Source organism: Monopterus albus, unplaced genomic scaffold (assembly GCF_001952655.1).
Source record: "Monopterus albus unplaced genomic scaffold, M_albus_1.0 scaffold374.1, whole genome shotgun sequence".
Lineage (NCBI taxonomy): Eukaryota > Metazoa > Chordata > Actinopteri > Synbranchiformes > Synbranchidae > Monopterus > Monopterus albus.
In genome coordinates, this window is record NW_018128254.1 from 219,030 (window position 1) to 230,006 (window position 10,977).

The following is a 10,977-nucleotide window of genomic DNA, read 5'->3' on the forward strand; positions in this document are numbered from 1 at the left end:
AGGCAGCGGCACCAGCTCAAAACGATCATCATCCCACAGAGACTAGGGCTAAATCAATACAGGTTCTGGCAGGCCTCAAGGTAGCAACTCAGGTCGATCACCCTAAGCTTCACACAGCACAAGAGGGCCAAGCTTTGTGTGTTACTGTACAACCACACTGCTCTTCCAGGGTTCTTTGTGTTTTCATGCCTTGTTTGGTGTGTCAGCAGAGACAATTACACTGCCCACTTATTAACTGCATTTAGCAGCTTGTTTTTTTATTTACACCTGCTCCTGCCTCCCTGTTCTTTTCTTGGATCACTCATAAACAAAATTGATCAGACTTAAATCCATGGTACAAACAAACAGCCAAATCAAACTTCTAATCACTTCAGCTGGTGTCTGCCTGCAGCTCGGCTGGAGGAAGCAGGTCTCTAAAAGTGAGCTGTGTTTACATGAATACTGTGTGGTCTGTGTGATCAGACGTTCCTGAGCTGCTGTTAAAAGGCCACTTTCCTCTCAGGGTCACAGCGCTGTGCTGGTAGCTGTGTTAAAACACTGTCGTTGTGCTTTGATGTGTCTTTAGTACAGTGGCCCTGAAAGGCGGGTGGTACTTTCTCCGACATGTTCATAAATTGGTGCAGGCTCCTGTGACATTTTAAAGCTCTTTGGTCTAAATGTTATTGCAAAGCACAGGCATGTAGGAGTGTTTTGACATATACAGTCTGCATTAAAGGAAATGAAACAGAACTGCTCAGTTTAGAACAGGCAGCAAAACACACACACAGTGCCTGCACTTAGACCGTGTCACTGTGTTTAGCCATTTTTGAGCCTAGTGCTTCACAGTGTGTAACAGAACCAAGCACAGCCCTGTGAAATATTAACTAAATGTTAAACAATTCAAAATTGCTTCATCTTATAATAATTCAATAATTCAAGTTGAACTGTAGGGTTATTGATCTTCTGTGTAATTAAGAATGACCAGATTTGATAGACTACGCTGGAGCTAAACGACAACTTAACCTATTTCATTTGAGTGTTCTTCCTTTGTATGTCTTGAATTAAGTGTGTGTTTCACATACAGCAGAGCTACTTTCCTCTGTAAATGAGTAACAAGACAGAGAGGGTTAAAAGATCTATGTCTTTAATTTAAAATCAATCAATCTCTCTGTCTCTTCATTCATTTACTCTACTCTGTTGAGACAAGACCAGCTGGATGTTATTGATCCAACAAGGGAACTGCAAACAGCAGCGTGTGGCAGCTGTGGATGAGCAAATATTAACTAATAGTAATACTAGAAGACAAGGGAAATGCCTTCACTGTGTGAAACCAATGGTTTCTTGTCAAAACTACAAATGTTTCTGTTCAGCAAAACTAGTTGTGTGTGTGCAGTTTGTGCCGCATTAGCAAACATTTGCTTCATGTTGTGTCCTATTTAAACTGTGTGCCGTTTGTTTGTCCTGCTCTGTTTGGCTCAGATCATCTGAGACATGAACCATCTGTGACTGCAAACCTTCACTGTGAAGCTGAACGTGCTCTTGGAACAACACCCACTTTAGCGCTGATTTGTTACAGGTTGTGAGCCAGAGTCCAATTTGCTCTAATTTTACACTTTTTGTGCAGAGCACACTCAGTTGTTTTAGGAGTGGCTTTCCAAGTCAAAACTGTTATAGCATCACTGAGATATTTCAGCTCTGTGGTTCGTGTCCTTGTTAGGGACTTGACAGAATGTTTCTCTGGAACAAGAGAGAGATGCAGTGACTCATGGACACGGCTACACCAAGCACAGCCACAGGAATGACAAATATTTACTGACACACAGATCCCTTTGAAAAAACTAATGTCAAGTTTGCCCAAAACATAATATCGTGTTTGTAAGGTTCCCCCAACATTTTTCACGTGCTGATCCATCCAGTAGGTTTTATTTGCTCTAAATGCTGTTGTTAGCTTCAGGTGAGTTTTTACGTGGTCTTCATTACCAACAGGTTTTTACATGTTTGTTTGCAAACTAGCTTTTATATCAGAACTTACTGTAAAAAAGGAAATTCACAGTCGTATATTGTAAATGCCAAATTATTTTCACCTCATGAACACCTGTATAATCTCAGATAACAGAATGCACAGCCATAAATCTCACTTATCTTTTCTCACTGTAACTTCTTTGTGTATGATGTCTCAAAATAATTTTGTTCCATTCAAGGAAAGAATTATCTGACTGCAGACTGTACATCTATGACTCTTTAGTAATTACGTTTCATCCATCCAGTTTGACTGAGAGCCTTGAATTAAAAACAGCCATGTGTCTCCAGTCACCTGTTTCTATTTCCCCTGGTAAAAGGCAGCAGACATACGCTTCAGTTATGACATAAATGTGTGAGGCCTGACAGCAGCCGTCTCTGCCACGCAAAAGGTTTTTCGAACAGCGGTGATGGAGTTTCTGACTGATGTCGCCTGGCGTGTAAGGCATGATGAATGAGCCGAGCAGCGGCCAGGCTGACGGCAGAAGTGTGATATGTCGCTGTGGCATCACCCGTATTGGAAGAAGTACTTAGATCCCTTATCTAAGTAAAAGTTCTCTGTTACAAGTAAAAGTCTGCATTTGAAATGGTACCTAATTATAGTACAAGAGTATTAGCATCAAAACATACTTAAAATTGTAAAAAAATAAAAGTACTCATTATGCAGAATGGCACATTTAATGTGGATTTATATCATATTCTTAGATTATAGTCACTGATGCATGATTGTGTCCATCACTTTAATGTTGCAGCTGGTAAGGGGGGAGCTAGTTTTAACTACCTCATGTGCTTATAATCTGAATTACTGCTGGGTAGCAAGTGAATTTCCCTCTGGAGAGCAATAAATTGTTATGGTTATACTGTACTTTTTTGTATTAATTTGGTTCTGAAAAGTAGCTAGTAACCAAAGTTATAAAATAAACATAGTGGAGTTCAAAGTTCAATATTTGCCTCTAAAATGTAGCAAAATACTCAAGTAAACTACAGATACCTCAAAATACTACTTAGGTGCAGTACTTGAGTAAATATACTTAGTTACTTTCAATCATCCAGAGGCCTGAGCTCCTGATACCAACTAGTTTCATCTGGGGAGAATCTGTAAACATCATGTTCTTAAATATGTTTTCTCTGCAGTTGTATCAGCCTCTTCCATGACTTTCTGTGTCATCGATTAACTGTGCCGTCACTACTCCTTCTCTATAGCCAAGGTTAAAAACAAAAACCAGAGGTGCTGTTTCTGTTGTCGGTCGAGCCACGGTGCGTTTGGCTGTGGAGAGGCGCTGCAGATCAATGTGTAGGCTGCAGCTAATGTTCCTGGTTAGAGCAATAAGAAACAGACTGGATGTTTACCTCTTTGCATTGCCTGCAGTCTAGCGCTCAGTACACACACTCATAAATACACACAGTGAACATTACACACATGCACCTACAAACGTGTAGGCGGACACACAGACAGTTTACACACTCATGCAGCCAAACAGCCTGTGCAGGCAAGAACATACACATATAACTGTTTCCAAAAGCACAAACCTGCACATGGTTTTATGTTGAGGCAGGAACTGAAGACACACACACACACGCCTGAAGTCTCTCGACGCTGCTGACGTCTGTGCAGATTGAAGGCCAACTCCATCAGCGGCCCCGTCACCCGCAGTGACAACAACAGGCTAACGCTTTCTGGAATAAATCCTGCATTGACTAAACTCAGGAACGCTCACCTCAGTCACCATCTGATTTTTTTCCCACCCATTACTCCCAAATCTGAAGACTCTGATTCTTATAATAACATGCTCTGACTCGTGACTCACACTCAGAGATACACAGGCTATGCTGTTTTGCACCTGACACAGAAGAGAAACTCTGTCAAGATTAAGCTTTAAAAGACATTAACGGTCAAATCAAGTCTTTGCTGAATAACAACGATGCCCCGTAAAGCACAGGTGTTCGTCATTCAGAGGTGACTAAATCCTGACTCCAAGCAAGCAGCTAAAAAGTTGATTTTCTACCACCACCCTTGAGAAAAACCATTCAGCTCAGTGGCTGCAGCCTTGAGGTTTTCTTAAAGTAAGTGCCTGTGAACGCCGAATGTCTAAACACTGAATTATCCTGTTCCATGATGCGGTTTTGTGGCGACACGCAGCCCAAGAGACAGTGTATAAAAGAGTGCTGTCGACAACACTTAAATACACATGGCAAAAAAGTGCTAGAGGGGAGGCCTACTCCAGCTTTATAGAGTACTTACAAAGGTACATGTAGTGGTGGATACAGACCCAAGGTATTAGTCGCACATAAAGGAAATACTGTGGAAAAAAAACAAGCAGCATTGTTAAAAGAACATCTCTCTGCAGCTGTGGCTCTGTAGCTCCAGCCATCATTCATGAAGACATGAATGTCACTGTGAGACAAAATACATCTGAATCTCAATCAGACTTGTAGTCTGGCTGTGGATTTTGCAGCTTGCTCTTTTGCAGAGGATGGGGAGCTAGGGTTCAAGCTGGGGTCCTACTGAAGATGGGAACAAGCTCCATGAAGAGCAGCAGCTCATGTAGCAAACAGCAAGTTAACATTACAGTAGCTAAAAGATCATTTCTCCCCAAACATGTTTAAAGGGTAGCTAGTAACAGTATTTTTACACTCAGATCATGTCATTTAGACACTAATGACAAAAGCCTTCACATTAGTCTCCAAGTTGTAATTCAGTCAGGTGTGCAACAGTAACACCCTTCAACAGAGCTGTCCACAAATCTGTAGCATTTGCATCAAAATAAAATGTAACTTTATACCATGAAATGATTCATTTTAGCTCATTTAAAAGTTGGCATATGGTTTCACTTGTTCACCAGCTGCTACAGCAAACCAGCCGCCTTCAGGCTGCTTGTCTGGGGTGACTAGGACACCAAGGGAATAATGTGTGAACTTTCCCAAGGTGAAAATAGGAGCTGTTTCCTATTTTAGCATCTTGGTGGCCTGGGGATTTAGAACCTGGACTTTGCTGGCTCAGAGAGCCTCTGTCTGCTTGTTTCCTGTCAGCTCTCCATCTTTGATCATTGTGTGAATTTCAGATGTAAACACATCAAAACATCAGATTTTAGTCATCTCTCTGGTAGGCCTGTCGGATGGAGCAGACTCTGGCAGAGAACCAACTGTCAGCTGAAGCTAGTTCTATTTTTGCACTGCTGAAGGAGTGAAAATGGACGGTGGTGTTCTTTGCCTTCACCTTAGCTGACAGATAAAATGTAGCCCCTTTAATCTTCTAAGGGCAGAGAGACTGACAGACAAATAGACCAGCAGCCCTGCTACTGGCCTGTTAACATGATAGGACACCATGTGCTACCAAGAAGAGGATGAACGCTCTGTGGAGAGGCAGAGTTTAATCTCACTTAGTCCAGCTTTAGCACCTTTGTACAGCACATCAATAATATACAAAGAAAAACTGGGTTTTATGTTAAAAAACATCTGATCAGAAATCTTATGAATAATTGAGACTTCGTATTTTTATATTTAAAACAATTTCACTGTTCCTGTTTTTTGCCTAAACAGTTTAAAAGCTGAGGTTAAAGTTTGTTCTTGACTGTTGTAGCAATCTGACAAAACAGCCCTTATTTGAGATTATTCTTTTTTCCTCTAGCGCTCAAACAAGCCTCACAGTCTTCATCTGCGGCCACATTAAGTCGGCATACGACCACCAAATATCATGGCTTGTGATAACATCTGAGCAAACACTATTTGCTGATAAAAACCAGGAGATGAAGTTCAAAAGAACCATTACAGAAGTTCACAACATAAAGTCCAAGTTATGAGACCATATATGAAATTAAAGCCTCATTGTACCGACCACAGAACTTGGCTGTATCATCAGAATGTGTAGTCCTGCTTCGAATTAAGTGTTTTGAGCCCTTGCAGCTTGTTGCATTTGCACATTCAGTCTGTGCACATACATTAACTTCTGTAAAGTCTCAGTGCCCCCAGGCCACAGGTTGGACACGAAGGTTTACGTCTTTAGACTCTGATGAAAGGTTTGTTAACATCAGGCTCCTGTTTCCAACTCAACCAAACAATTAATAAACATTTCAGCTGCAAACTGAACCACACGAGATATTTCAGGATGTGAACACTTCTCATCCGATGAATAATTTATCATGTGAATGAATCAACTTCCCGCCTGCTTTCTGTGTGTGCCTGTGTGTGTTAACAGCAGCGATCAGGTTCAGTGTGTACTGCTGATGTTCAGCGTGGCCGACAGCGAACTAGGTGTCAGTTATCAGGCTGCTGCTGTGTGCGTATGTGAATGTTCATATCAAAGCCATGGAGTGACATATATGACATATAGGAGATTCTTCAAAGCTGATGCCTTTTGCTGTGATGACAGCTCTGCATTCTCTCAGTCAGCTTCATGAGCTGGTCACTTGGATGCTGAAGATGCTCGCACATGAGCACTTGCTGGCTGTTTTACCTTCACTCTGCAGTGCAGCTCATCCCAGACCATGTCAGCCAGGTGTAGGACCTGCTGCAGCACTCCACCACTTGCCATTGTGGTCAAACAGCCCTGACAGAAATTGAAGGAGTGATCTGAGGCACTGTCATGTTGAAAAACAAACGATGGTCACACTGAGCACACACCAGGTGGGATGGAGTGTAGAACGTTGGTACAGCCGTGCAGGTTCAAAGTGCTCACCAGCAAAGATGTGGACACCATCACACCTCCTCCTTCGCAGTGGGAATCCACCATCCCTTCACCTTCTCTGTGTCTCTTAAAGACACATTTGTTGGAACCATAAACTTGGACTCCTCTTCAGAGCAAAGCACATACTCCCACTGGTCTAATGTCCATTTCTTGTGTTTGCTGGCCTGAGCGGTTCTCTCCTTCTTCTTGGTCTCCTTCAGTCGTGGTTTCTTTGCAGCAGTTTGACCATGAAGGCCTGATTCACGCCGTCTCATCCGAACAGCTGATGTCTGCTACTTGAACTCAGGGAAACTTTGATGAAGATGGGCTCTGGAGGCACCATTAATTGGCAGTCTCTGAGGCTGGTAACTCTAATGAGCTGCTCCTCTGCAGCAGAGGGAACTCTGGGTCTTCCTTTCCCGGGGCCGTCCTCACTATTGATGGTTTCATCACAGTGTTTGATGCACTTGAAATTTTCCAGATTGACCGAATGTCATGTCTTAAAGTAATGGTGGACTGCTGTTTCTCCTTATTTGTGGGAAGTTCTGTCCATAATATGGATTACTACAGTAGTGGAACAGGGCTGTTTGCTGTACACCAACCCCACCCCAGCATAATGCAACTGATGGTGCCAAACATATTAAGAAGGCAAGAAATTCCACCATCCAGGTGACCACATCATGACGAGTGTGCAGAGCTGATATCAAGACAAATAGGTACCAGTTTTTGTGGATGACTGAATGCATCTGTGGCTATTTATCTGTATTCATGAGGGTTGAAGGGAAGATGTATGGGGATGGGGGTGGTGTTGGTGGCTCTGGAGGTGGTGCTGGATGTGTGGACAGGGTGATGAGGCAGCAGACTGATGGATAAAGACAGGTATGGAGGTTTTGTCAGAGCTCAAACCTCGATTGTCAATGTCAGATCTATTCTTGGCATCAGGCACTGAAGTTTTGATTGCTCCAGGTTATGATGCACGAATGTGTGTGTGTGTGCTGTCAGTTTGCCTGATGGTACAAATGAGTGATGGTTGCAGGAAAAGGGGCAAAGGAACAAGGCGAGAAGACAGGCTATGTGGAAACCAAGGAAGCAAAGTGAAGGGCGCAAAATATCTGATGAACGGTCGTCCAGGAATGATGGAAGTGGAGGTGAAGGGTTAAAAGTGGTGCAGGTGAATGAACGAGTCACAAGCATGGCAACAAAGAGTAAGAGAAGAAGTGAAAATGAGGTGAAAAGAAAATAGACAACAGGAAAAGGGGCAGAAAGCAGCAGATCAGGAAAAGGGCACTCCCTGTGCTCTCTCCAGCACTCACCCATCTGCTTCTCCTTTCCAAGGACGAGCCAGCGAAGGAGACCGGCAGTTGTAGTGCCGCCACAGTTACAGCAAAGCTGGCTGAAGGCTGGACAGCAGCAAGATAGGAAAAGAGCACAGAGAACAGAGCTCAGCAGTAGTCCCTCAGCAGAGCCACGAGCAAGTGAGCGAGCGGAGCACCGGCACAGATGTCTGCACCGGAGGAGGACGGAGAGAGAGTAGGGGGGAAGAAGGCGCAACAGACAAAAAACCAGCAAGCAACTCCTAGTGATCACAATCCCAGGTTTACTCCAGATCCACCTGGGACTTGAGTCTTCAGCTGTTAGTGGTTAAACACACAGCAGCACACATACACACACACACGCAGGCACTGTGCTTGTGCATGCTCCGTTGCTGAGCACTGTCGCAGTGACACCCTCGGCTGAGCCTCCTCAGGCCGACGGTGTGAGAGCAGAAATGAACCCATGGAGCTCGAACACCTTCACCTCCCCCGGCTGCTGTTCGTCCTCTCTGTCCAGCCAGTCACACAGTAGACTAGAGGGAAAGGTGAAAGAATGAGTGGTTTTCCTTTTTGTGATCCCTCCTCTGCTGTCGGCTGCTTGGAGTCTCTCCTCTCTCAGTGTCCTTCAGTATCGGACTGACGGGCTGCTGCTCCACAGCACTGAGAGGTTGGACTGCATTCAGCTCACTCCCTCTCTCCCCAGCTCCAACCGCCCTCCTCTCTCTCTCTCTCTCTCTCTCGCCCCTCTCTCCCTCTCCTTCTCTTTTAGTGGCTGAATGTATCTCTAAACATCCTCAGCTCCCTCCTTCCATTCAGTCTCACCTCTCTCCTTCTCTCTCTGTCGTATGTTTCCATCAACCTGTTTTCATGCACAGTTTCAAGTATTGGTTAAACAAGACTGAGCTTCAGCAAACACCAGCTGTGTCATGTCAAGCAGCCATAAATCAACCGGCAGCACACCCCCGTGCGTCATAGAGACATAAGTATTCCGGGTGCAGTAGCTGATCCACAAAAGAAAGTGCTTTCTGAGGAGTTCACACACACTGATGCTGGGAAATAAAACTGCAAAGTTGGATGAGCATCCCACCCCTCTGTGCTCCTGCTTCATAGGGTCTCCTGGATAATACAGTGATTACATCACTTTTAAATCATTGCCAGTTTTACTCTTCAGCTTTCTGAGAAACCATCTTTTGTTGATTTTAGCATAATGAACAGCTCCGCATACTACAACACCCACAAGCCCCTGTCACCATTGCCATGGAGAAGCATTGTTGCTGTTAGGCGTAAAACATGGCTTCATACAAACTGAATTCATCCAAACCTGATCCTAAATTTATAAATAAATTGGTTTAAGCTGCAGATTGTATTGGCAGTTTTCTTGACGACCATCTTTAGCCTCCTCCTGCTGCTGGCATCACATTTAACTGAACCTGAAATACAGCAGCTTGTCAGACTTTGCAACTCATTGGGACAGGACTGGCCGTGAACAAGCCTAAAACATAGGTAATGCGATCAACTGTAATGAACGATGCAACACATCAACATTTAGCATGGACTCCATTTCTATAAACAAGCAGAAGCATAGCCAGCTGTACCTGCATGCTGCCTGTCTTCTGCTTTGTCACTTAATATCTGTTAAATGAAACTGTTTATGATAAGTGATTAATCGCCTCAAAGGGAAATGCTCACTGACACCTAAAGGGCATCTGATCAACCAGCTACAAATGCTGCCATTAATAATAATCATAATTTTTTTAGAAGATATAACACCATCTGTAGTTTAAACAAAGTCAACTAGAAAAGTTAAAACTCCAGAATTACAAGATACGCAGTAGAAAATTGTGAGAAAATGTATCATAAATTTGATGCTAGATTTTGAAAGATGCCTAAATGTTATTAGTCTATATTTTTGATTCAGTCAAGCAGCAAACTTGTAATTTTGTTATTTTTCTCATATTAACATGAGTCCACTGAAGTAAGTTTTGGATCTGTAAGAACATAGAGGCAGAGGAAACTGCAGAGACAGTAGATAAGATTAACTGGCATGAAGTACAAGCCACCTCAAAACAAGAACTAGAAACTAACACAAAACCCAGTAATGATGAGGCAAATACATACAGAGCCACAAAGCCGCCCAGGTCAAGGGAAAAGAGAAACCATTACTCAATACTACACAGCATGAACACTAAAGGAAACAATGAACAGACACCAGAGGAGAGCAGCTGACCTGGGAGGAGAGCAAACAACAGTGTCCAGCTATTTACTGAATCCCACCTCGTTCAGGAGGTGTCACAACTCACACTCTCCCAGTTATTCGTATCTTACCGGTAAGTTAAGCTTAGAAACTTAATGGGGTGATTTTTGAAACAAATTAGGATCAAGCAGCCTGAGTTCAACAACATGATGTGTCAGATTAGGTCAGCAGTGTTTGTGTGTTGTGTCCATATTGATAACATGGACTGTTAGTGTTTGGTGTCAACTACAGACCCTGTTTACAAAAGACAAGTGACAGAATGAAACTGAGATGATCCCGACTGACAAACTGGAGCATCATCCCTATGGGAGACCCTGGAGATGAACATCAGATGCAACAATCAGCAGCACAAACAGACTTTACATTTAACACAGGTCTCTTTGCTTTTCAGATGCCACAGAAGCATTCCTGTTGTGCACTGGTTCAACACACATAGATAATCATTACTGGTAGTTACATTCATTAACAGCTAGAGCTCTCCATTTGCTGAAACAGTCAGAGCATGTCCATTTCTTTGTCGACCCCATGAGCATGTGGTCAAAACCCAATCACCCCCAGGATCAGGAGCACCTGGTGCTGATCACCTTCCTTAAATATTGTTCCTATGTCCAACTAGAGACCTGCCGTCCCCCGTGGAGATTACACCCTAAGATGGAAACAATTTCTCTTTGTTGGTGTTTTCTGCCCGTCACACTCTGGTGGTGTGTGTAACACCATGTGTTTCTGTGCAGTATACGTCTTCCCACATA

At 43.4% G+C, this 10,977-nt stretch overlaps 1 protein-coding gene across 1 annotated transcript in view; it reads right to left on the bottom strand.

Moving 5' to 3' along the window:
• The window catches only part of LOC109951289 (uncharacterized), a 33,040-nt gene extending 26,104 nt beyond the window's left edge, over positions 1-6,936 (bottom strand). The window contains exons 1-2 of the mRNA XM_020585713.1: positions 6,700-6,936; positions 6,452-6,544 (exon numbers count right to left, since the gene is read on the bottom strand). Coding sequence (XP_020441369.1) covers positions 6,452-6,544; positions 6,700-6,936 — 330 coding nt within the window. The remainder of the gene's footprint in view (positions 1-6,451; positions 6,545-6,699) is intronic.
• Between the last annotated feature and the right edge of the window lie 4,041 nt (positions 6,937-10,977).